The following is a 26878-nucleotide window of genomic DNA, read 5'->3' as shown; positions in this document are numbered from 1 at the left end:
TGGTAGAGAAGTGAAAATAATGAGATGAGAGAAACATTTTAACAGGTAATGCTTTTATAGAGGGCACAGATTGCATGGAGCACTGGGTGTGGTGAAAAAATAATGAATACTGTTATGCTGATAATAAAAAATAAATTAAAAACAAACAAACAAAAAAAACCAAAAAACAGGTAATGCTTTTAAGTTATCTCCTTAACACTGGCACACTAATTTTTTTTTTCTTGTGGTCAAAGGCATCAAATAGTAGAGTAGATGGAGATGTACATCTGGTGAAAAATAATTCAGAAGTAGAACACTTAAAATGTATGAGTTATTATTTTTTGTATTTTTAGTTTACTTAAGATAACCCATTACCTCTTAATTGAAGTTTCAAAAAGACTGTCAAAGAATAAAAAAGATAGTTACAGCTTTAAGTAAGGTACTTATGTACAGTAGCATCTAATAATATGGGTAATAGTTAATTTTTGGAAGTGTCCATTTTAAAATTTAAATCAAGATGATGACTTAAGCAAGCAGGTAATTTAACAGATCTGTCCTACAGATTCAGCTGGCAGATAAAGGCCAACTGTTCAGAGTGCTGTGTAATTAAAAAAAAAAACTTAAACTACTAAATGAAATAAATTTAGTTGGGTTCAGGTAGTCTATTACATTTCCAAAGAAGAGAAAAGGAAATAGTTGAAAGGCAAAAGTTCATGTAAGTCTGGCTCTGTGTCAATACACTGAATTAATTTTACAGATTTAACCATAATGATGGAAAATCCTTCTTTTCAGGTGATATACTCTTACCAGGAGAAGATAAAAATAGAATTTCAGGGCGCCTGGGTGGCTCAGTGGGTTAAGCCACTGCCTTCGGCTCAGGTCATGATCTCAGGGTCCTGGGATCAAGTCCCGCATCAGGCTCTCTGCTCAGCAGGGAGCCTGCTTCCCTCTCTCTCTCTCTCTGCCTGCCTCTCCATCTACTTGTGATTTCTCTCTGTCAAATAAATAAATAAAATTAAATAAAAAATAAAAAAAAAATAGAATTTCATATGAGATTTGACCAGAGAGTTTCTTCTTATTTTTCTTTTTCTGTTTAATATTAGGAAGCAGATGTGTTTAAGTTATAATTGAAACTTTTCCTTTTGGTATGTATTCAACAGATTGGCTCGAACTATCAGATGAGGGAAATTTGTTTTTTATCTTCTTTGTTCTTTTTCCTTTATGATCTGAAGAACAGAATAATTATTTTAATACTATACTCTTGATGGTGACAGGACTTTTCTATTTAGCCAAATCATTTTTTTCTCTAACCTGCGCTGCTAGGTCATGTTGAGCTTTTAATAACAAATCAGAGATATGGATCCCTTTGCTGAACACTTTGTCTAATAGTTGAGGCAGCCATAGTTTGGGGTATCACCAGTCGTGAATCCTCTTCAGGAAGTCAGCAGTGCCCTTTTTAGTGGACCTTCTGTGATTCTTCTACTACCCAGTAATACTAAGTCCCAGCCATCATTAGTGTACATCAATACCTCAGAAACTCTTGCTTGAAAAACATTTAAATTCATGGACTCTCCGTTTTCTGTCTGTCAAACCAACTTTACAGCAAATTACAGGGAGAGAGAACTAAGACCATGTATATGGGAAAGTCCACATGTTTAATTTTTCTTCGGTATAAATCTTTAAATCTTTGTCTCAAAAATTTTTGAAATTATTTAAAGCCTATTGTTTAAGCATGTTTTAATGATTTTTGAATTGTTTTAAAATGTATTCTTATAGTCTTTCCCCTTTTTTCTCTTCTCTACGCTCATTGATGAATCTTTGTAGTCCCTCATAGTTTTTCTCAAAACCAGAGTCAATTAGTTTTATACACACACTTTTTTCCAAACTTTTCCTTCTATTTGGTTGTAACACTTAACATAGACCATAAGCTCAGATAATGCTATCATCCTCTATTGCCTGGACAGATAGGAAACCAAAGCTGCAGAGACAGGTTTATTCAAATAAAGGATGATTGATGGTAACAGTCAATGAAACTTTGTGGAACCATAAGTGAGTTTCAGTTTTCAGGATGAGAGAGGAAAATACAGAGATAAGACCAGTGAAAATGCATGGCCGCTCTTGGATTGCTGAATTTGGGTATTCAGGATTATCACAATGCATTTGTGCTCATGATGTTCTCAATATTCAAGAGAAGTAAAAGGTCATGTTCCCAACACTAAGCTCTCAGGAACTGGAGTAGCAAAGCTTATCTTCCTACAATAATTTAATCAGAGGATACTTTTCCTAGGCCACTTAAAAAATCATTAAGTTATCACAGTTCACCATTCTTTTTACATCTGTGTCTTGCTCAACCTGAAGTATGACTTATATGTGAACAGTGGGGAGTAGATCATTTTTGGGATAAATAGCTTTTCGGACTGAATTATGAGAATAGTCACACTTTGTCTTTGAAATTAACACACATATTTAGGGGGGAAATGGAGCCCTTCTTTAATTTCACCTAGCCTTAAATACCATAGATTTCATTTAGTCTTTCATTTTTTAGCACCACAAATGTATGAGTATTTGGTTTTATTTTTATTGACACCTGTATAATTTTATAAATACAATATGTCATGCCTCTCTACTGGCAATACTTATTTCAAAAGCAGCATTATTATGTTGAATTTGGCATGTTTTGATTTCTGCTATTAACTCTAGCTATGATTATAGTGGAACAGAAAATTACGTTATTTCAAAATGTAGAACCAAAAGTTTTGGTGGGGTTTTTAGGATACACCTCTGCTTCTCATAGAAATATTTTCTTTTTAAAGACATTCAAGGTCAGACAGTCTATAAACTCCATCTGTAATACCCCCGCAATCACCATGTATATTTTAAGTATTTATTTTGTAACTTTTCACCATACAACATACTTGCAATGCTTCACAGAGATGGAAAATCATTATCACTATTCTGGAGAAATTGTTAACACATTTGTAAACAATAACACCCTTAATAATTTTAAAGTCAAATGATCAGTTTAGTCAGGTTCGTTGGAGCTTAGCTTTTCTAAAAAAACTTCATTTTTGGCTCTAAAGAAACAATTAACAAATTAACCACAAGTATGACCCTTTCTTGCCTGTATGCTATAAATATTACTTAAAATAGTTCTTAAAAGAAATGAGGTGATAGTGATATGATATAATAGAATTATACAGGAGATATATATATAATCTATTCATACTGAGATTTTTTTAAAGATTTTATTTATTTATTTGATATATAGAGAGATCACAAGTAGACAGAGGTAGGCAGAGAGAGAGAGGGAAGCAAGCTCCCTGCTGAGCAGAGAGCCCGATGCGGGACTCGATCCCAGGACCCTGAGATCATGACCCGAGCCGAAGGCAGCGGCTTAACCCACTGAGCCACCCAGGTGCCCAATACTGAGATATTTTTAACATAATAATTTATGTAGCCACAGGAGTCTCTGAGTGCCTTGGCCGGTTTCTCCTGTCTCAACCCTTCATGGTCATCTCTCTTACTACCATATCCAAATGTCCTTCTTTTCCACCAAAAAAAAAATAATAAAAATAAAAATAAATCAACCAAACAATCAGAAATTCCAATAATTACATCTGAAACCTTTTTCTAGGTTGGTGATTTTGGCCCTTCTAGTTTACAATGCTACCAACAATGCCAGTTTAGAAGGAAAAGACATTGAACGGAAGCTCTTAAAAAATAATGAGTCCCTGGATGAAGGCTTGAGGCTGTATACAGTGAGTGTGAGGCAACTGGGTAAGTTGAGTATTTTTCTTTATGTGTATTTTGTATAACTTTTCAGGTTTACTTGAAACAGCAACAACAATATTCTTCCTCTGTGCCTTGTTTGCTTATTGAAAACTATTCTTTCTGATGATGATGTTCATCATATTGGTGGCGTAGTAACAAGTGGGTGACATGGTTCACATCAGAGATATCAATACATGTGAATCTAAAGGAATGAAAGGGGCAGAGGAAAGTTTACACTTTATTTGGGGGACATATTCTGGAAAAACTAAGAACATGAGCAAAGTGCCCATTTAGACTTGATCAGAATTGACTTTAGCTTAAGGAATAAAGAGTGTATATGTGGAAGTAGAGGTTATTATACTAAGCGAAATAAGTCAGACAGAGAAAGACAATTATCATGTGATCTCTCTGATCAGAGAGGAATTTGAAAGGCAGTGTGGGGGAGTCATAAGGGAAAGGGAGGGAAAAATGAAACAAGATGGGACTGGGGAAGGGAGACCAACGATAAGAGACTTGATCTCCGGAAACAAACTGAGGGTTGCTGGGGTGGGGCGGGGAGAGGGATAGGGTGGCTGGGTGATGGATACTGGGGAGGGTACATGCTATGGCGAGTGCTGTGAATTGCGTAAGACTGATGACTCACAGACCTGTACCCCTGAAACAAATAGTACATTGTATGTCAATTTTAAAAAGTATATGTGTGGATATATGGGAACTCTAATGAGGTAAATCTTAGAAAAGGCAGTTTCTTATTAGAAAACATCTCTTCTCTTATGCTTCCCATCTTCATTAATGATAGCACTGACTTCACAGGAATAGGTAAAATACGGGACTTCGCCCAGATTTAGAATCAGTTCTTACCTAGACACCATTTGCATGTGGAGCTCCAACCACGCATGTGTACCTCTGCAGACATGCCATGCTCCTTGGTGCTTTTCTGTGTCTTGCCCACACGGTTCTTCCATACTCCCACCCTCCACTTGACATCACACCATTGTTTTAAAGATAGCCCAAAGCTGTCTTTTCTGTGGTGTGTTTTGTGACATCATGATGCATAAGTAGGAGTCAGTGCCTTTGAGCATCCACTTCCTGCTTTCTGGATCCCTAGAACACTGGACAAATTAGAAGACCGTAACATTTGACTGGACTTATTTACGTTCTTATGGATATTTTCTTTAAACAGGAATCTCCTCTGGCTTGAGAACACCTCTTAGTATATTTGTTTTTTTAATCACCCTCACTTCCCACCTGCCCTATGAACACCCAGCACATTCCCTATCACTTAAATACTTGAAAAAATAAGAGAATGAGGTTTGATGTAAATATTTTGGAAAAATTAATGGTCACAAATATGGACAACCAGAAGTGAAGTTATTATTGTAATGTTATATAATTATGTTATGATTAAGCATATTAATAGAGATCAAGAGAAATAAAGCTGATACTTTTCCTGATACACACACAGTAGGCTAAGGTGAGGGAAGCAAGTATTTCTCAGTTTCTAAGAGGCTGATTCCCACTGAGGCCAGAATCCCGGTGTGATAGAGAAACAGGCATCCCTGCTTCAATAAGGAATTACCCATATGTAATGTGTCCACTTACACAACTACAGAGAACTCACAGATGTGGTGGAATGCCAGTCATCATTATGGACATCATCCTCGTGAACACTTTCTCAGCCTCTGTGGGAAAGTGGTTGCTTATTAACAAATGAGGCTTCATGAGCCTGGAGAGAGTGCACATGCTGCCTTTCACAAATGAGTCTCCATGAGGAAGTGGCTTGATGAATGGTGGATTATATATGACAGGGTAGCTCTGTGAGGGTCAGTCAGCTTCATCTCTGTTCTAAGGGGCTGAGGAATTCCAGAAAACTCTCTGGACATATAATTTATATGACTTAATTTAAATCCTGTGCTTTATTGTTTTTCCTCCAAGTGGGCCTAAGGGGAAAAATTCCTACCAATTGAAAATATTAAGAACAAACCCTGGTGACGTTAAGGTTTAAAATGTGTAGATGGGAAATTTCTTTAAATATTTGGTTGGTAACTCTAATAGCAGTTTCCAGTAGTCTGGTTTAACTTGCTATTCTTCTGTCCTGAAATGACATAATTTTGTTGTCATTAATATATTGCTTATATTTGAAGTATTTTTAAAATCGTAAAATCTGAATTACTGACGTCATGACGTTTGCCCAGAGAGTTTTCCAACAACAGGTGGGATGATTTGAGGAGGAGGGCATGTGCAAGGGGCCTGTGATGCTGGTTCATGGGTCTCCTCTTGCCATCCCCCCAGCAAACTTCCAGGCAATAGATGCTTTCAGAGCAGCTAGAAAAGTTTTCCATAAAACATGCTTACAACTCAATGACAGCACAATTACTGCGTTACTTTATAGGGTTTCACCTTTGGGAAAAGATCATGTTTTGATCTTCAAAAATCACATTTTGAACTTTTCAGGATCATCATTGCATGCAGTGTTTATTTTTTTGAAAATATATTGATCTTACTCATTTTATTGGCTAATGATTTGTATTAGAATAATGATGCATGTTTTATGATTCTACTTAAGTGTGTGGTTTGATTTGAATAATTTTTGTATCTGAAATGTACTAAATGTTTATTGTTCCTGATTTCTAAGTTTTTACAAATTCTGACCATAAAAAACTGGTACTTTAGTATTACATGAAATAAATACCTAAGTACCAACACCATCATTTTCTCTCATCTTTCACCCCTAACTTCAAAGAATAGATTAACATGTCCATGTTGGCTTTTATTTTCATGTAGGCTTTTGTCTTGCTGATGAGGATCCCAAAGGCTATTACTGGCCAGACATCCACCCTTCTGTATACATCCATCCCTGTGTAGGGAAACAGGGCTTTTCTGCTTCACGGACATGGTAATGCTTTTATTGAATCTTGCTAGTAGAGCTCCACAGTACCTACCTTCCTGGGTTACACAGGCTGCACGATAGCTCCCATGCATTGCATATTGATTGGAAAGATGGGCAAGAGAGTCTGTGAATACCTAAATCACACACTTCATGGAGGGTAAAGAGGCAGGTAGGTTACCCAGAGAAGCCTTTTGACCCCAAGCACCATGATGATTTAAGACTTCTCCAAAGAAAGATGGGGAAATCTGGAAACCATAGGGTGATTCTAGAGCAAAGCATGTGGATGAACAGCACTAACCCACAGCTTTGGAATATGCATCTGAAATTCCAGAACTTTTAAACAGTTGGAAATGGTTATTGTTGGAGTGAAAAGAGGCAGAAAAAGAGGGAATGAATTCAGGGTTCAGGTTGGGCTGCTAATGCAGGCTGTTGGGGAATAGATTTTTCTGAAGAGTTTAACAAAAACCCCCGACCCACGTTGACTGCAGAGGATTCACTGACTACTAAGACCAGCCCTTCACCCTCCGCCTCACCCCCAGTTAGAGTTTTCTCACAGGGACAGAAGGGGTCAGCAATGGAAACTGGCCCAACTTTGCACATTCTGCTGTTTGACATGTGGTAGGAAGGAAGGAAGGAAAGAGCTTTAGAGAGTTACTGACCCTAGCTTGAAACAAGGCTCTCCCTCTTACTGGCTGTGAGACTTCAGAATGTTCTTTGATTTCTCTGTCCTTTCCCTCACCTATAAAGTGTGGATTGTAACCCGATTTACTGAATCTTGTGAAATCAAAATCAGACTTTATCAAAGTTCTTAAAGAGGTGTTTGACCCATGTTACTGAGTATGCCATTACCCTTAGTAACCAGAATATCCTAGCTTAGGACACACAATAGTGTTTCCAGGGTGCATGACACCTGATTATTTTTTCTAATAAGATTCTTAGTGGGAGTTTTATTTCCATGTATTACAATTTTATTTTCAAATGAAATTTACCTAGGTACCAAAGGCAAATTCTCAAACTTACTATTCACTAATTTTGTCATTTAAACTGTCATTTATGCCAAATATTTGAAATATCTTGTTTTGTTCCACAGTTATCTTAAGGCTGACAACAATTCTGTAGCCTACTGGGGGCCTCCTGATCTCTCCAATTGTTCAAGTGAGCAATTTTTCTTCAGTTCTCACAGGCAAAATGAAATGACTTCACACATCATAGTTTTCATCCTCTTCAGATGTATTCTCCTGCTAAATGATAATCATTGTAATAGCAAAAACTAAGCAAATGATTATTTCACTTAAGGTAGAAAATTCTGTTTTTCCAGATTCCAACTTTTTGTCCTGTTTTTTCTGTTGGAGATTAAAAATAGTCAATTTTAGAGAACATGTAATATATAAATTGATACTTGTGTCAATGTTTTTCAGTTGTGTATTATTTTCTTTAAATATTTTATTTATTATTCATTTGAGGAAGAAAGTGAGCATGAAACCTTGGTCGGGGGTGGAGGGGAAGAGGTAGAGGGAAGCAGGCTCCCCATTTTGCAGGGAGCCCACTGATGGTAGATCCCAGGACCCTGAGACCATGACCTGAGCCTAAGACAGACCCTTAACCAACTCAGCCACCCAGGCACCCCTAGTTGTGTATTATTTTTAGGCAGGAGATATACATTTATATTTTATGATTCTGGGGATATTTCTCTTAGGACTCTGTATGAATATTGGTCCCTCCAAAGTGGGGACTATGAAGTGAAAATATCATAGTATATTTTGGATTCCTGAAATGTTCAAAATCTTGTGTGTGTGTGTGTGTGTGTGTGTTTTCCTGTATTTTTTTTAGAGGAAGCAAATGAAGTGGCCAACGAAATTTTAAATTTAACCAGTGATGGGCAGATCTTAAGCTCAGCCAATATTACCAGAATCGTAGAACAGGTCAAAAGGATTGTGAATAAAGAAGAAAACATTGATATAATGCTTGGTTCAACTTTAATGAATATATTTTCCAATATCTTAACCAGTCCAGACAGTGACTTGCTTGAGTCTTCTTCTGAGTAAGTATTTTTTTTTTTCCTTCTGGAGAGTAAAATTTATTGGATACATGTTATGTAATTTCTCAGTTATCTGACTGCTTGGTGTCCAGCTTTCATCATTTAAATCTCCAGAAGATCCATGGACATTTCCCAAGATCATTCACAAAATGGATTTCAAAGTTCTCTATTTTCTCTCTTGAGAAATATAATTTACAAAATGATTAGGATTGTCCATCTGGCAAGATATATAAATAGCTCCAGAAAAACATATCAGTATGTCATTTCTCATCTGAAAAAAATGTTAACTGGAATTAATTCACAAGATAAGCTATTATATATATTAGCATAGGACACTTTCCTTGCAAAGGAGACACTTAGCAAACATTCCGCTCACATCTTTTATGCATAACGTGGTCGATGTAAATTCTGTCCTACGGACTGTGACATGGAAATGCCATAGCTGTGATCATTGTACTTCAGGAATGAAAATGCTCAGGGCATGTGAAATGTATCATTTTTACACAATTAGTATGCATCCACTTATTTCAATTAATGTGTTAATATTTCTTGTTTCCTTCCTTTCACCCAAATTTTATCAATGAAAATCTTGTATCTTTTAAAATATATTTTTGACTTTCTTTATCTACATAATAATTATAAACTTTTTTATAGTGTCTTAGAGTCCAAAAAAATGCTTTTACCTCATTATTTTCCTTTGATTCTCACTCAGTTATGAAATAGAAAAGGTATTTTTATATATGAGGAAAGAAAAAGGCTAGGAAGTGAAAAACAATATTTGTTTAGGGTGATATAATGGTTGGTATTCCTTAAAGGATAATATTTCTCTTGAGGATGTATTCATCCATATGATTCTGTATTTTTATTGATGTTGTTATGGTTTGGAGTAATTTTGTTGGTATTCATGCTGTTAAGATCAGAAAATTTAAAGGCAGTTTTACTTGGTCTGTATTTTGTCCCTGCTGCAAATCGCATGTGTACAACTACATAAATAACGTGTTGCTTAACAGTGGCACTGTCATTTCTTTAGAGCTTTAAAAACAATTGACGAATTGGCCTTCAAGATAGACCTAAGTAGCACATCCCATGTGAATATTACAACTCGGAATTTGGCCCTTGGAGTATCATCCCTGTCCCCAGAGACAAATGAAATTTCAAATTTTAGCATCGGTCTTCCAAGCAATAATGAGTCCTATTTCCAGGTAATGAGCTAGTGCTTTCTTTAATTTTAATTAATTAGACAAAGGAAAACTACCTGATCACTTGCCAGTTTCTGCTTCAGCATCTTGGTTGGTGGGGTAGCAGGCAAGTAATTCAGGTACTGGCTGAGGTTAATAGTAGCAGTAGCCACAGGCATGTGGACACTGAGAGGAGGTATCCTTTTAGTACCTGCGTGATAGGGTGGTCAGCTTACCTTCTGCAAGAGGTGACAGTGGAACTGACTGTTCAACCATGACTGGGAAACCCCTATTGAGGTTGGTGGGCAGGGATCTGCTCAGTTAGAAGAAAGGGCTTTATTCAGGGTCCGGGTGGGAAGAACTGCCATGTATTCAACCCTACCAATTGTCAAACTGCGTACTACTACCTGGTGTGCTTGTCAGAACAGAGTGTAGGCTCCCATCCCCAGAGCTTCTAAGTTAGTCGATCCTGGGTGGATCTCCAAGGTTTATACTTGGAACAAGTTTCCAGGCATTGCAGATTGGGCTAGTCTTTGAACAGAGCTCTGTTGAGAACCAGTGGCGTGGAGCCTGGGAGGGGGTAGGCAGTAATGAGACTGGATGGGTTAACGGAGAGCTTCTCTGCCCTGTGAATGTGACTGTTCAGCAGATAACTTTCAAGTTCCCACGTGTGTCAGTGTTAGCCGTGTGGGTAAATGAAATGATCGGAACATCGTCCTTGAGATGGGAGAGCCCTCAGTGGCGCTTCTCCACTGTGGAGATAAACCAAGATGGAATGTTTAAAAATCTGGAGGAAAGGAAGAATGTTTTTCGCCTCAGAGTAGCGGCTCTTTTGGATATTTCTGTTTCACATTTAAGAGTGAAAAGTTGGTCAGCCTCAGTCTAATTCTGAATCCATTTGTGGAAAGACATGTTTTGTCCTGATCTGTGGGTTCTGGGGAAATGATATCAAAGATTATTCATACAACTTCTGCTGCTTCCTCTGTGCAGAGATACTCGGTCTCAGCAACCAGACAAATCAACTCCAATCTTGTGGGTTTGTTTGTTTTTTTCCTTTTTTGTAGTTAGCTTTCACTAGGTGTTTTGAGAAAAATTCGAAGTCTATTAAGGGTAAATCTCACTCATATTTGAAGATGTTAACTGATTTGTGGATCGCTCTACTTGCCTTGAAATCAGTGCATCTTCTCTGTTTTTCCACATTTGCAAAACTCAGAGAAGATCCAGGCTTTTGTCTGTAGGGATTCAGTCAGGAGGGCAGTGACTCCAGTGAAGGGAAACCCCAGCCCTAGCTAAGTAGCCCTTCTCCTGCCTCGCTCAGTACGTGGAGTAGTTATCATTGTAATTTGTCATTACTTGACCTGTGAATCTCTCTTTGTGTGGCAGATGGATTTTGAGAGTGGACAAATAGACCCATTGGCTTCTGTAATTTTGCCTCCCAACTTACTTGAGAATTTAAGTCAAGAAGATTCTGTATTAGTTAAAAGAGCACAGTTTACTTTCTTTAATAAAACTGGACTTTTCCAGGTAAGGGTTCATTAAATCATTTTTCAGTTGCAAGTTGAGTTTCTTTGTTTAGAAGGAAAATATGAAAGTTTGGATTCCTTGAAAATATATCAAGAGATATAGAGAAATTAACCTACTCTATCTTCAAAAATGAAAAATTTTAACATAATTAGTTAAGCATTTTATTTCAGATGATTATATCCTTATTACAGGAAGTGTTCATTTAGGTTTTTTAAATAAATCAAATACTAGATTAAGACTGGCATGGTACAATTAAGAATGGAATTTGTGGAGAAAGAATTATTTATTATTCCTTTTGTTAAATATTTTATGTTCTCCAACAATTTAGACCTTCAGAGTCAAAGAAACTGTATGCCAAAGGAAAGGTTTGGTTTTTGTTTCTGTTTTTTTAAAATTCAGCAGGAAGGACTGTTTACATAATGGGCAGCATTCTTGGCTTTAATCAGTTTTCCCATTAATATTTCAAAAGACCTTCGGCCCTCACACCCCAGAGTTGGGTGGCATTGTGCTGAGCACATACTGTCATTATTATTGGCATCATTTCTAGATACTAGAAAGTCCACTGCCAGCAAACACTGGTGGCCTCTCATTGTCTGTAACAGTGCAACCCTATCCAGAGTAGTTTCACTGAACTCTTTTTAAAAAATAGAAGTTGTCTACTAAATTAAAGATACCAGCATATATTAAACAATGTCATCTGTGTAAGAGAAAATAGGCAAGTCTCAAGGCCAATAGCATTGCTTCCAACTGTCACATACAGAGGCATGGCAATATAAGTTGCAGAGAAGAAATACCATGAAATCATTTACAATAATTCTAAAATTTTAACATTTTTTCAGCCAGTGCTTTAGAAACAAGCTATGTAAAATTTTGGGTAAATTAGAATGCGATTACTAATTATTCTGAAGGCTTTAATAGTTAGGAACAAATAAACTGCTCTTGTAAAAATTATTTGAGGCTTACAATGCCACCTTGAAAACCAAAACAATGCAGTATGTGTCACAAAAATGTGATGGGTGGTGAAGGAGGCTCTGTTCAAAGAGGTTGAGTCCAGAGGGAAGGGTTTGGGAGAAAGGTTAGAACTGTCAGAATCTGTCATTGTTTCATTTTGAGTCTGTCTTCTGCATGCTGCCTTTCCCTTTTCCCTTGGCAGCTCCCAATCAACATATTATTAGGAAACATATATTTGTTTTTTAAAGCAAATTTATAGCAGAGTCAGAAGATTTTAAGGGTTCTCTGGTACTCTCTTAACATAGTGAACAAGAGATGAATATTTTTTAAAGAAAGGACTAGTTATCCTCAAGGCATTACCAACTTTATTGAGCATGATCACACATAAGTAACAAAAAACCATACTCTGAATGCTGAGATTTATTTGGCATGTAAGAAGCCATGTAATTGTTCCCAGACAACTGATTTATAAGCTGCAATAGAGAAATGCAGGAGGTTTGACAAGAAAAACACAAGGGAAGAGGGAGTGAGAGAAGGTCTTGCTGACAGACATGCTGTTGGCCCCAGTCATTTTGCAATATGGATTCACTGATTTGATTTCTTCACAACCTCATCTCTGAAGGGGAAGATCCAGAGGGTGGCAAGTGTACAGTGAAGGAAGGTAGAAATTCTGCATGGGGGTATCTAGATGGTGCAGTTGGTTAAATGCCTGACTCTTGGTTTTGGCTCAGGTCATGACCTCATGGTCATGATCTCAGATCTGAGATTAAGCCCCTCCTCCTCAGCATGGAGTCTGAATAAGACGCCCTCCTTCTCACTCTGCCCCCACCCCCATGCTCGTTCTCTCTCTCTCTCTTGCTCTCAAATAAACCTTTAAAAGAAAAAAAGAAAATCTGGATGGGAACTTCATCTAGTAGAATTACATTTCGCTGTAAGTTACTAAACACGTCAGGTCATTGTTAGCAAGGATTTGAATGATGAATTTTTTTTTAGTTTATTTTTCTCTCCATATTTCTTTTATACTTCTCTAAGAGCAAGCGACTTCATCTGTTTTCTAGGGCAGGGAAATGATCTAATTGTTTCGTGGCTTTTATGAGTACATGATTTCTGGGTTCACATTGTTTCTGATGTTAACTGGCTGGCATCAGTCACAGCAATCACGAGTGAGGTTTTATGAACATTGCCTTATACCATCAGCTCATAATCTTCCCTCAATGTATTTATTATAATAAGGAAATAGCAAAGCTCTTTCAGGAAAGCCAGCAATTTGATCTTATAAACAGGATGTTCTATAATTGAAAATCTTAAAAGCAAAAAGTACTGACAGTTTGCGTGTTTGGGAGTACAAAATCAAATACAAGTGTACTTCTGACTAGTAATACACTTTTTTTTTTCTTTCAAAGGATGTAGAAACCAAGAAATATACCTTAGTGAGTTATGTGATGGCATGCAGTATTGGAAACATGACTATCCAGGGTCTGAAGGATCCTGTTCAAATTAAAATCAAACATATGAGAAACCAGGTAAGAAAATGCCACAAAGGACAATGGAACAGAGGCAGATGACTTCAGAGAAGTGTGGGGTCTTTCTTCTCCTCCTCCTCCTCCTCCTCCTCCTCCTCCTCCTCCTCCTCCTCCTCCTCCTCCTCCTTCTTCTTCTTCTTCTTCTTCTTCTTCTTCTTTTTCCTCCTCCTCTTCTTCTTCTTCTTCCTCCTCCTCCTCCTCCTCTTCTTCTTCTTCTCCTTCTTCTTCTCTACATGTTAAGAATTTTATTCTGGCACTTTTTGGAGGAGGGCAAATTTCCAAAAAGGGGAGAACAGGTAAGCAGGTGGTGCCGTAATGTCACGGTAAATATTGGCAAGTCGGGGGATTCGTCCCTTCTAGGATTCAGCCTTCAGAAGAATGAGAGTGAAGAAGAGGACCCCACTTTTTAAGGAATGATACATTAATTTGAGAAATTAGAGGCAGTTGCAGTTGCACAATCCTGCCATTAAAAGGCTTGGATTGTTTTTTTTTAAGTCAGAAATTACTGCTACTGGGAAAGCAGAAGGGAAACAGGGCAGGGTTGACTCATTTTTTGAGAGGTTAGCAGTTATCTAGAATCTTGGCAAATGTTGCTTTTTGTGTTGCTTCAATGCCCTTGCTATCGTCTGTTTATTTGATAAAATTATATGGGGGTCCTTTGGTCTCAGGTAAGGCCAGGCACAGGCTCTCCCCTCTTTTCAAGAGGGCCCACTCATGGGTCTCCCATTTATTAGGAAAGCAGGAAGGCAGGCAGGAAGGAAACTGGCTGATAAGAACCAAGGCTTGGAAGTTAGGTCATCTAAGCACTAGCCTGGCTTTGTCATTGAGCCCTCTGAGACGTCCTTGTTCTACCCTCTGGCTTCCTTTGTTTCAGCTCCTTCATCCATAAAGAATTTTTTTATTGTGGTAAAATGTACATTACATAATATTTACTATTTTAACCATTTTTAAGTGTACCATTCTGTGACCTTTTAGTGCCTTCCCATTTTTCTGTGCCCATAGAGCCATTCATCCCCGGAACTTCTTCATGTTCTCCAACCAAAACTGGGGGCCGTTATATAGTATAGCACCCCATTTCCCCTCCCCTGGGCCCCTATGACCACCATTTTACTCTCCCTTTCTGTGAACTTAACCACTCTAGGCACCTCTTATAATTGAAATCGTATAGTATTTTTCCTTTTGTGGCTAGCTTATTTCATTTAACCATCTTTTTCCAGGTTCATTCAGGTTATGGCATGTACCAGAATTTCCTTCCTTTTTAAGGCTGGATAATATTCCATATGTGTGTGTATGTGTGTGTGTGTGTCTTCTACATTTTTTAATCCATTTATAATACTTTGATTGTTTCCACCTTTTGGTTCTTGGGAGTAATGTTGCTGTGAACAGGGATGTTTAAAATATCTATTTGAATCCTTACTTTCAATTCTGGGCACTTACTTAGATGTAAAGGAGAATTTTGAAGGTAAACCGAGGTTACAGTGTAAAGAGCTTTGGTAAATGCTGAGGACAGCATTTTATGGTGGGACATACCTAGTCACCTTTAGATAAATGGGAAGCGTGATTCCTCACGAGGTTATGGTTGATTTCCACTTGCTTCTGGACTGCCTGCCGTTCCTAGGTCGTATCAGCGTGACTAATACTGGTCTCTTTCTTTGTGAAAACCTTAGCATTCTGACTCTTTTCCCATATTCAGATCTTAAGATCTTTCACTTATTTTAAACACAATTTCGCATGTTTATTCTTATGTTAATATAGGCAGTGCTTCATCCCATCTGTGCCTTCTGGGATCTGAACAAAAACGGTAAGTTTTAAAATATTGGCTGTCTTAAGAACAACTGAATTTTAAACATTGTTAGACACCCCCGTTTCCTTTCATTCCACCCCAGCCAGAATGAGTCACAGTGTAAGTGTGATAACTGAACTGCGGAGTTTAGTTTAGGTAGCTTGGGAAGTGAACCACATTTCTGCAACTTTTTACTCATTGCAAGAAGAAATAAGTAAACTTGACTTTTTTTTTTTTAACCAAACAATCTCTTTGATTTCAGTTATTTTGAAAATACAGTATGCATTTTGATTGCCACTTTTAGATGAACATCGATATATGTTTGATCTCATTCTTTTAAGGATGCCTCTGAGATTATTAATATGCATGAGGCACACAATTTAGAATCTAGCTACCAGACTTCAGATTATGTGGAAAACATGCTAAAGGACTATAAATAAGAAATGGTTATAACACATGTATGTTGCTTGAAAGAAATGAACTGCCTCCAAAATGGCATTAGACAATTAAGAGAAAAAGGCACAATTAAGGGAGAAGTCACTAGGTATGAGGTATGGGGATCTCTTCATACAACTATGAAACTTCCCTCGTCTGCCCCCTAAGGGTCACCTTCTCTTGGGGATACCCGGTGGGATTATCCTGGCTAAATCTAAACCAGGACCAGTACTACTGCTTCTTGGTAAAAAATGGAGTCTGAAGGTGTCCCAACCTCTGTTTTTGATAAGCCTTATCAGAACTGGAAAGTTGTGGTGTTTGGTTTCTAGTTGCACAGTTTTGAGAAATTGGATTTGCTGGAAAATAATTAAAATGGTATTTATTACCTTGCAGACTTAAAATACTCTTCAAATATATAAATTGCTCATATTCCATATCCTACCATAAAAGTCAGATAAGATGTACTAAGGGCATTTATAAGAGGTTTCCACTGTGCATGATTGCTGTGTACATAATAATAAGAACTCTGACCTCTGTTTGTTCTTATGTCTTTACAAAAATAAAGGCTGACCCAAGGCAAAAAAATGTGTTGATCTTCAGGCTTCATTAGTATGTAACATATTAGAAAGAGGGATACTCTTTTCATGGAAGTTTATTTTGTAATACATTAAAAGTTAAACTAAAACCAAACTTTTGCAGGATCTTCAGTAGAACACAGTTGAAAACCACTGACTAGATAATGTCTTGCTGCCAGCACTAACAATCTATGATTCCAGGAATCTAAATTATTCCGAGTATTGGCAGCTTTAAGAATTGTATCTGTTTGACTGATAAACTGCAAGGCAGAAAAGACTGAGGCATATTTTCCTAAAGAAGATATCATCCATTATAGAAAAGGAACTGGCCTGCTGTTATTTTCACACTGTTTGTGGACTTCCTCTTGCAGAAGGTTCTGGATTTTGGAATACTTCAGGATGTGTGACACAGAGAAATTCAGATGAGAGCGAGACCGTCTGCTTATGTAACCACCTCACACACTTTGGAGTTCTGATGGTAGGGGAGGAATTTCTAAACTCATTTTGAAATGGTATAATTTGGGAAGGCATACTTCTTTTTGTAAGTCAGCCTTTTTAGATTACGTGTTTTGGGAAATTATTTCCTGATAATTGTCATCTGTATTTTGAATCCTGGTAATTAGCAGAGATCACATATTTAAAATATGTAACAATAATTATAAAAAAGAATTCTTTTTTCCTGTAGTATTAACAGCAGTTATAAATAGTCCTGGAAATAAGAGGATCACCATGAGACTCTTGAATTAAGAGAGACACAGAGTTGGGGAGGCAGAGAGGAAAGGGGGAGGGAGAGAGAAAAAAGTTAAAGAGGAAGACAATGTTGGGTTTTACTCACACTGAGGGGAACTGTGAAAATTTTGATAAAATATTGTTCTTGTATTATCTCTCGTTGGACTGAATGTGACTTTATAGAAGGTACTGTGCTAGGTGATCCAGCTGTCACCCCAAATGATGCAGGCCCCCCCAACCCCTCGTGAGCACAGCCTGTTGGGACAGATTAGGGACTAAGACACCATGAAGTCCTCAGGACTGTGAGAGAAGAGGGGGGTGTGACATGCCTGTTACCACTAAACCTTCATATTATTCTTTCTTTCCTTCCTTCTTTCCCATGGCCCTATTTTTGTCTCATTAACCAGCCTGTCCACAGTTTTAAAAAACAAAAATTAGATCACATCAACATTTTTTTTTCATCTCGCCAAATTTTTGAGAGCGACTGTCCATGTAATAACTTTCTTGGATTCCCCGATAGACTTATTCCTCTGTCTTATATCTCATACATGTGGGTCTTTGAGGATAGATTTCAGATGTGTTCTATATCCTTCCGCTTGTAACAGAGCTCTTGTTTCTGGTAGTTGGTTTAGTTCCCAAGGATCAAACCACATTTGCTTTTTAAAATGTTGATGGCATTCGTGTAGGCTGAGACAGTAAAGCTTTTTGAATTTGAATCACAACCATCATGGTTATGTTTCTCCCCTCCCTTAGATCTTACGCCCATTTCCCGTGGGACTGGGCAGGTGCAGTAGGGACTGTGGGATGTGGCATTAGGCTCATGAACCCACTTGCCAATGTAAATGGTCGATGTCATACAGCCACCCTGAAAGTGATCTTCCTGACACTCTACTGCATAAATGCTCTGAGGGATAAAGCAAGTCATCGAAAAAGGCAGCAATTATAGCAAATAACTTTTTAACTTTACAAAAATAGAAGTATTTTTCTCTACTGCTAGAGCATGAAAATGAACAATTAAACTAAAGCATGTTTTCTCTAAGTAAAACAAACACACTCTTGGTTTTGTTTTGTTTTAAGATTTTATTTTTTTATTTTAGAGAGAGATACAGGTAGAGAGAGTACGAGCTGGAGAAGGGGCAGAGGGAGGAGGGAGAGAGAGAATCTCAAGCAGACTCCACACTGAGTCCAGAGCCTGATACGGGTCTTGATCTCAAGAACCTGAGATAATGACCTAAGCAGAAAGCAAGAGTCAGACATTCACCAGCTGCCCCCAAACCTACTCAGTTTTAACTTCCACTTTCTCCTTTCTCCAAAAGCGATAGTATACATTCTTGTAGAAAACACTGATTTGCAACATTATTCACTCAGGTATATAAGCTCTAGCTTAATTCATTTATCTCTTTGAATTGTGTACATGTGCACACATGTATGTATGTGCACGTGTGTGTTTGAGCACGATTGTGTATGTTGTAGGTCTAAGGTTAGATAAATAGGTAACCAGTAATACAGTTCAGTATACAGTAGTGATTTATGTGTCACCCAAGTTGGTTTCCTGTTACTTTGGTTAGTTTCTTCACATATGGTTTGAATTTTATTATGAATTTGTAATTGTGTATTTTTCTGTTGTCATTTGATAAAATAATTAGTTTTACACATATGTAAGTATATGCATTTTTTAGTACTGTTCTTTGCACCTTGGCTGCTCTTACAAGTTTATAAACTGCTGGGAGACAAACTTTCCAAGAATTTATTCTTCCTGGCAATGAGCCCATGTCCCCTCAGCTTTTCCAGACCACCAGGACTTTGCTAAGAAACTTTCTTGATTTATAAACTCTTTATTCATTTATATAAGATATTCTCAGAGTCTACATTGCCCTGTGACACACTGACCATAGGGGAGGTTAAAAAATATACCCCAGACCTATAATTATTTCTTTTAATCTACAAATATGCAAAGGTTTTAATGTCCTCTATTAACATTCTCTTATAGTAAAACTGAATTTAATGCTTTTAACATTAGTATATTTTCATGTTGGCTAGTTCAGAGGAATAAATATTTTCATATTCTTCATTCTCTAAAAGTACAGACAACATGAGAGTTGTGTATGAATGTGTAATAGTAAACAACATTATTTAATTTACACTTTAAGTTATGGTTTTAATTGTGGCTTGCAAGTTCACCACCTCACCTAGATGGTAAGCCACAAGTTTTTCAAGAGGTAAGAACAAGTCATCTGGAGATTCCTCAAGACCATTTCTCTGCTCCATGAAATCCTGGAGTAACCAAAATGTTGGTCAGGGTAACCTATCCGTGAGTCCACTGGCACTGACTTGAACCCCATCTCATGTGCCAGGGCAGTCCCAGGTTCTTCCAGTGTTTGGAGGGATTTCTGGGAGAAAAAGGTAGGCTATGTCCCTTCTGACCTAGAGCCCTGTGTCTGCTGAATTTGATCACTGTGCATTTTTGGGAGCCACAGAAGTGGTTACCTGTTTCTTACTGCCTTACCCAAACCTTAGACTGACTCTTCTGTCATCATTTCACAGACACAAACTCACATGCAGATACAACCTACCGGAGGCTTTGTTTGTGAGTAACAAGTTTTATTGGCATGCTGGTGAAAATTAAAGAGAATTACGACATAAAATGAAAATCTTATAAAGCAGAATTTATTTTTTCATAATTTAAGACCTAAAAAAAATTTTTTAAGACCTAAAATTTTAAACCAGATACCCCCTTTGGAATATGGCCTTTCTCCAAGAAGTCTCCATTTTTGAACATCTGCGTATAACAGAGATGTCTTCTCTTCTCCAACCAAGATTAGTGGATGGTCTTAACTCAAGATTTATCCCTAACCCAATTCCCTATTTAAGGAAGAAAAGAAAGATTTCCCTCCCAGACCCAGACTTTACAAGTTTGCCTCTGCATAGTGAAATTAATACTTCATGTTAATATGCTAAGAAGTGTTTACTTCTTTCCATTCCACAAATCATAACACTTAATGGTGTTATAATAATCATAATCATAATGGTGCCCTCTCAGGTCAACAGGGATTTAAAAAAAAAAAAAGTCTCTGTAATCTAAAAATCTATAACGGTTTCTCACTTATAAAAAAATAAATAAAGACCATTTAACCCAATACATGCCAAGCTTTGAAATGACCACAGTTAAGGTCCTCAGCACTACACTCAGAAGCACCAGTCTCTGGCTGTCCATTGGCTGAGCCCCGCACTACTGGAAAGCCAGCACTTGCCTGAGGGCTCCCATTGGCCATAGTGGCCTCTATTTGTACTTGTGTCCTTAGCCCTGTGAATGTTAGCAATGGGCCTGATCATTTATTATGCAAGGCAGGGACTTCCCCAATTTCTGGTGAGGGACCAACCCAGTGGTTTTGCTCTTCAGTCTATTCTGGTGGGCAAAGAGTTTGGATTACCAGGTAATGAGAGAAAACAACATGCAACCCTCTCAGTAATGCTACACTTTGGCTTATGGAATTATCAGCAAGAGTACAATACATGGAAGCTTCCATATTGATTTGCAGTGTTGCTTTTAGCCCCTTAGATTGTGCTAAAATTGTAAGTGCTAGCAATGAACTTTCTAATAAAACACTATTCCTGTGAAAAGAGAGATTCTTAACAGCTGCTTCCCATGTTTTTATGTAGGACCTTCAAAGAACTGCCTCTCAGATAGATGCAAGAAACACCAAAGTTCTCACCTTCATCACCTATATTGGGTGTGGGTTATCTGCTATATTTTCAGCAGCCACTCTCCTGACATATGTTGCATTTGAGTAAGTATTTTTTATCTGTCAAAAGCCAGTGCTAACTGCCCCAAAACGTGAATAAGGAAATTGCCTTTGCTTTAAAAAAATACCTGTACACTTTCTGAATCATGGAGAGTGGTTCAACTTTAATGTTCAGGTTTCTCATAACATAGATCATGCAACATAAATTTTCTCACCATAGAATCTTAATGTATAATTATTGTATGTCCATGGATAAAATGCATTTAATAGATGATTAACATATAAATAAATCAAATAATACATTATGTTAATTTAAAACAAAATTAGTCCTGAAACAAGAACCCTTTTTCGGTAAAGATTTTTTATTTATTCATTTATTTATTCAGAGAGAGAGAGAGAGAGCTTGTCCCAGAGCATGAACAGGGGGAAGGGGAAGAGTGTCAGAGGGAAAGAGAGAAGCTGACTCTCTTCCAAGCAGTGACCCTAGGGGTAGGGCTTCATCCCAGGATGCCAGATCATGACCTGAAGCAGAGTTCACCGACTGAGCCACCCAGGTACCCCAACAGGAACTTTTTTTTTTTTTAAATGGATTCTTACCTCATTAAAAATCAAGGAAATTTCAGAGAATTTTAGGGAAATTTTTTTAACAAAAATCTCATTTTTATAACTAAGATGTTTTCTAGATTAAAAAAAAAAATCCATTGAAACTTAATTGGAAATTTGGTAAACAATTGGAAACAGTTTTGAAATAAAATTGATATTAAAAAAAAACTTTAGGAGAAGAATCAATGAAACAAGATGGGATTGGGAAGGAGACAAACCATTAGTGACTCTTAATCTTACAAAACAAACTGAGGGTTGCTGGGGGGAGGGGGGTTGGGAGAAGGGGGGGTGGGGTTGTGGACATTGGGGAGGGTATGTGCTTTGGTGAGTGCTGTGAAGTGTGTAAACCTGGTGATTCACAGACCTGTACCCCTGGGGATAAAAATACATGTTTATAAAAAAAAAAAAAAAAAAACAAAAAACTTTAGGGACACCTGGGTGGCTCAGTCATTTAAGTATCTGCCTCCTGCTTGGATCGTGATCCCAGGGTCCTGGGGTTAAGCTCTGAGTCTGGCTCTGTGCTCAGCTGGGAGTCTGCTTCTCCCTCTCCCTCTGCCCCTCTCCCTGCTTATGCACTTGTTCTCTCTCTCTCTCAAATAAATAAAATGTTTAATTTTTTAAAAAAAACTTAGTAATTTGTCAAATACTCATCACAAAGATGGCTTTATTGCGGGGATCTGTAGAAGATAGGAATTGACCACCTGTGCTTAAAATACTAATTTACGGTATTCCTTCTCCTCTTCATTTTTCCCTTTTCCAGAAAGTTGCGAAGGGACTATCCCTCCAAAATCCTGATGAACTTGAGTACAGCCCTGTTGTTCTTGAACCTCCTTTTCCTCTTGGATGGCTGGATCGCCTCATTTCATGTGGATGGCCTTTGCACGGCCGTCGCAGCCTTGCTCCATTTCTTCCTTCTTGCAACCTTTACCTGGATGGGGCTGGAAGCAATTCACATGTACATTGCCCTGGTTAAAGTATTTAATACTTACATTCGCAGATACATACTGAAATTCTGCATCGCTGGCTGGGGTAAGCCTCATAAACGTTTTGGCTTTGTGTTTACTGTCAGGGAAATTGACCGTCTCTCACAGGAAAGTCCTAAGTCGAAAGATTAGTGCTGCTAAAAAGAAACTTCAAAATTGTGAATGATGCGGGTTTGATGTACACATCCCAAGGCAGGGGCTTCCTCAGAATGGTATTTTTAAAAACTATTCAGCCGTTCTTACTTAATTCAGGAGTAAAGGAAAAAGCCCTAGTCTCCTGAGTCACCACAAACTTATTTCCTGTGACCAGAGCCAGCCCACCCAAGTCTGGAGAAGCAGCTGGCGGACAGTGGTGCATTTCCATTATGTTTCAAAATATAAAAGCAGCTTAGACTCCTTGCTGTCCTCACCCCCAAACACATGCGCATGTCTTGGATCCAGCAAGAGAGAGTTATTTTTGTGTGTGCAACCAGAATACTGACAAAATTCTTGCCTTGTACTTCTTAACATGATTCCTTAGCCAGACATGGATGGTAGCCTTAGACTGTTTGGAATCTTCTAAATGGGCTTCTTCTCTATCTGGGTTCATAATGGAGCAAACATTTAGAGCTTGCTCGTTTCTTTTTTTCTTGGGAGGGTGGTGGGCAGAGATAGCAATACAGATGTATGGGACATTTCCAAGGCGTTGGGCACTAAAAGCATCTTTCAGGGAATTAGGGTGGTGTGGGCTTCCCCAGTGAAATATTCATGAAAATACTTTATTGATTCTCTGGAGAGGAAAGAGGAGACTGTAAAAACTTTACAGCCCATGGTTTCTTCCCCACTGTTTCTAAGGAGTTTTCTTTACATAGAAAGGGACAAAATAAACTGCAGTTCCTTTACTGCCCAAACTCTGGCAGAGTGGCAGCTGTTATCGACGAAGGACATTTGCTCTGGATTCATAATAAACCAGGTTCTGGGTCTCTAATGAGTAACAGTAAGCAAACACAATATTTAACTGTTATTTAAGAACAGGTTTTAACTGTTGCCAGTTAAAGTTGGACATTCCTCACCAAAGAAGGGATCGTATTGTTGCTTTTAAGCAAGTTGCTAGTTCTAAAAAAAAAATTCTGTGATGTGGGGGGTTTTCTTTCTCTCTCTCTCTTTTCCCCCGCCTGCCATTATCAGTCTTATAAGGCAGTTCTAGATGCTTTGGAGCAGTTGCTTATGTCATGGTCTTTCTATAACAGGTCTGCCTGGCTTTGTTGTGTCCATTGTTCTGGTAAGCAGAAAGCAAAATGAGGTCTACGGAAAAGATACTTATGGAAAAGGACAGGGGGATGAATTGTAAGTAATAACAACTTGTTGGAAATTTATTTGTGATGAGTGTATCTCCTTTGCTTTCTGTGTCATCAGCAGTCTGATTTATTGAGCATTTGTTATGTGCCAGGAATCATGTTAGGGTCTGGGATTCAAAGATGTTCAAGACAGATTTTGCCCTTGTGGCAGTTATGTTCCAGTGTGGAATACATAACCCAGAATGATAACCATTTTTACGAGAATTTTTAGATAAATTTAATTGCTTTAAATACTTTATCCAATTTTTGAGGTACCTTAAGAACTCCCATAGTATTAATTAGGCCTGGGGAGCGTCTGTAAATTGTAGTTTGTGTTGACATTACTCATAGAACATGTTACACATGGTACCATTTTTAAATTAATTTCATCTATTTTCTGTCTATCTATGTGTGTGCATGTGTGTGTGTGTGTGTGTGTGTGTGTGATTCTGAATATCAAGTATATCCTTCCACATCTTATAAAGATGTTGTGATTGGTGTAAGCTTTTTAACTTCATGAGGAGCATTACCATAGGAGTATCAAAGTTCTATAATGAAGTCTTGCCTCAACTAGGCCAATTATATTAACAGGAATTATTTTGCAACAGTAATGGAATTCATGATTTACATGTGTCTTAAGTAGGAATTTACTCCACTCGCATGATGGGAGACTTGGAATTAGGCAGCTACTGCCATTGGTCTTATGGCTGAAAATGTCGGGATCAGCAGCTCTACAGTGATCCTGGCCTTTCTCTCAAATTTAGTATGTGGTTGTACAGCTCCAGAGCTTGTTTTCATGGTGGAAGTGGAAAGAACACATTAGGGTCTCTCCCAAAAATCCCCTAGAAGATTTTGCTTCCCCATTTCATAGTACAATGTCCCTGCAAAAGAGATTGAGAAAATGAGTACTTTGATTTCCCATTCTCTGGAGAGTAGTTTCATAAGAGGAAAGGGGTCTAGATTTGGTTTTGGGTGAGCCAAACATGAGTGTCTTCACGCCAAGACAGAATTCAAGAAGCCACCTTGTTTTCTTTTTAACTGTTGACTTAAATAACTTGATATTAAGATGATGGCTAGCCAAAACAAGCCAAACAAACAAACATAACAAAACAAAACAAAACAAAATAACTGTGTAAACATCAAAAAAGAAACTGAGTCCCAGGAAAATGAAGTGACTGTCTAAAGGTATTGAGAAAGGCCAAGCTGTGAAATCTGCTGAAACCCAAACTAAGCCAGGAAAAGCCTTCAGTCAACAGGAGGTGGTAATAAATCTTTTTCTTTCTGGTTTCTTCTTCTTTCAGCTGTTGGATTCAGGATCCAGTCGTCTTTTATGTGACCTGCGCTGGGTACTTTGGAGTCATGTTTTTTCTGAATGTTGCCATGTTCATCGTGGTGATGGTACAAATCTGTGGGAGGAATGGCAAAAGAAGCAACCGGACCCTGCGTGAAGAGGTTTTAAGGAACTTGCGCAGTGTGATCAGCCTAACATTTCTGCTGGGCATGACATGGGGTTTTGCTTTCTTTGCCTGGGGACCCTTAAATGTCCCTTTTATGTACCTGTTCTCCATCTTCAATTCATTACAAGGTAAGATAAGCAGTACCTTTGTAATTGCTGCTTTCAGACTTCATCATGGGTACAGACAGTTTCATTTAAGGCCAGATGCTATGCAAATTTCTACATCTTTGTTCCAAATAATGAACATAGTTCCAGGGTACTCACTGAAAGGATCTTGAACAGAAAGGTGAGGTAGGATGTCGGTTTGTTTTCAGTGAGGTGTATCACTTAGAATAGTGCCTGGCAGGTATAGGTGCTCAACAAATCTGTATTGTTTAATGACTAAATATGGGGCACGGAGGTATCCAATGGCGAGTTTAAAGGGAGGCACAGATAACTTTTACCTTCTACACATTTTTCCTTAATATCCTACATGGATGTAACAATCTTGGCCAGAAGTTGTTTTAGAATCTATTCAGGAACAGAACAAGTCTCCTAGATTCTTTGGCTCCTTGGATTTCAAAATAAATACCAGTACTCCAGCTCAAAAGTGCTCATTTTCTCATGAGATACAGCATTTAGTTGAACAATTTAGCAAACCTTTGCCAATGGTCTGCTGTGTACAAAAATCAAAGGCTTCCTCTGAGGAGCTTACTGTCACGCTTCTGATTCCATAATATACACCTGAGTATACTCCATGATGAATTTAACATTTAAACTTAAATAAACATAAATTATATTTTTCAAAAGCTGAATGACATTCTTTAAGATATTGGATATACCTTGAGTTGTTGATTAATTTCCCCAATGTTCAGAAGCACCAGGAGGCCCACACAACAAAGGAACAAGGGGACAAAGCTTGGAATTTTTTGAGTAGGGCATTACTGGGCTTACCTGAAGCTCCTGACTATGCAGTTGTAAGCACGTGGGGAAAGGCGAGCTGACTAAAGCTGACGAAATCTGAGCTGGGGTGGGTGGCGTGGTGGGGGGCATGTTGTATTACTCACTGAATAAGATGCCTGGACAGCTGCTCCCTACACGTGCATTCTAAGAGAACTTGGTATTTATCCGCAGGGGAGTGTTTACTGTTTTATATCATACATACCCGCTTTGTCTCACTCCTAGTTTTTCCACCAGCTCATGAGCTCCTGCAAAAAAAAAAAAAAAAAAAAAAAAAAAAATATATATATATATATATATATATATATATATATATATATATATATATATATTTGTCATGCAGTAGGTGCTCAGTGATTGTTAAACAAATAAATGGATGGCTGGGTGAAGAAGGGAAGGGGCTTTTGAGATGGCCTAAATCCAACCTGAGAGCCTTCTGGCATAAAAAGGCATTAATTAGTT

At 37.9% G+C, this 26878-nt stretch overlaps 1 protein-coding gene across 7 annotated transcripts in view; it reads left to right on the top strand.

Annotated features, from left to right (window-relative positions):
* The window catches only part of ADGRG6 (adhesion G protein-coupled receptor G6), a 138072-nt gene that overhangs the window by 90013 nt on the left and 21181 nt on the right, over positions 1 to 26878 (top strand). For all 7 annotated transcript variants that reach the window (XM_082730853.1, XM_082730857.1, XM_082730851.1 and 4 more), the window contains 13 exons: positions 3614 to 3756; positions 6535 to 6646; positions 7731 to 7795; positions 8471 to 8681; positions 9709 to 9880; positions 11240 to 11380; positions 13735 to 13854; positions 15610 to 15655; positions 17019 to 17125; positions 21037 to 21164; positions 22483 to 22751; positions 23935 to 24031; positions 25323 to 25606. In XM_082730853.1, coding sequence (XP_082586979.1) covers positions 3614 to 3756; positions 6535 to 6646; positions 7731 to 7795; positions 8471 to 8681; positions 9709 to 9880; positions 11240 to 11380; positions 13735 to 13854; positions 15610 to 15655; positions 17019 to 17125; positions 21037 to 21164; positions 22483 to 22751; positions 23935 to 24031; positions 25323 to 25606 — 1895 coding nt within the window. The remainder of the gene's footprint in view (positions 1 to 3613; positions 3757 to 6534; positions 6647 to 7730; positions 7796 to 8470; positions 8682 to 9708; positions 9881 to 11239; positions 11381 to 13734; positions 13855 to 15609; positions 15656 to 17018; positions 17126 to 21036; positions 21165 to 22482; positions 22752 to 23934; positions 24032 to 25322; positions 25607 to 26878) is intronic.

Source organism: Mustela nivalis, assembly GCF_964662115.1.
Source record: "Mustela nivalis genome assembly, chromosome: 5".
NCBI lineage: Eukaryota > Metazoa > Chordata > Mammalia > Carnivora > Mustelidae > Mustela > Mustela nivalis.
This window is presented reverse-complemented; position numbering and strand designations above follow the sequence as displayed.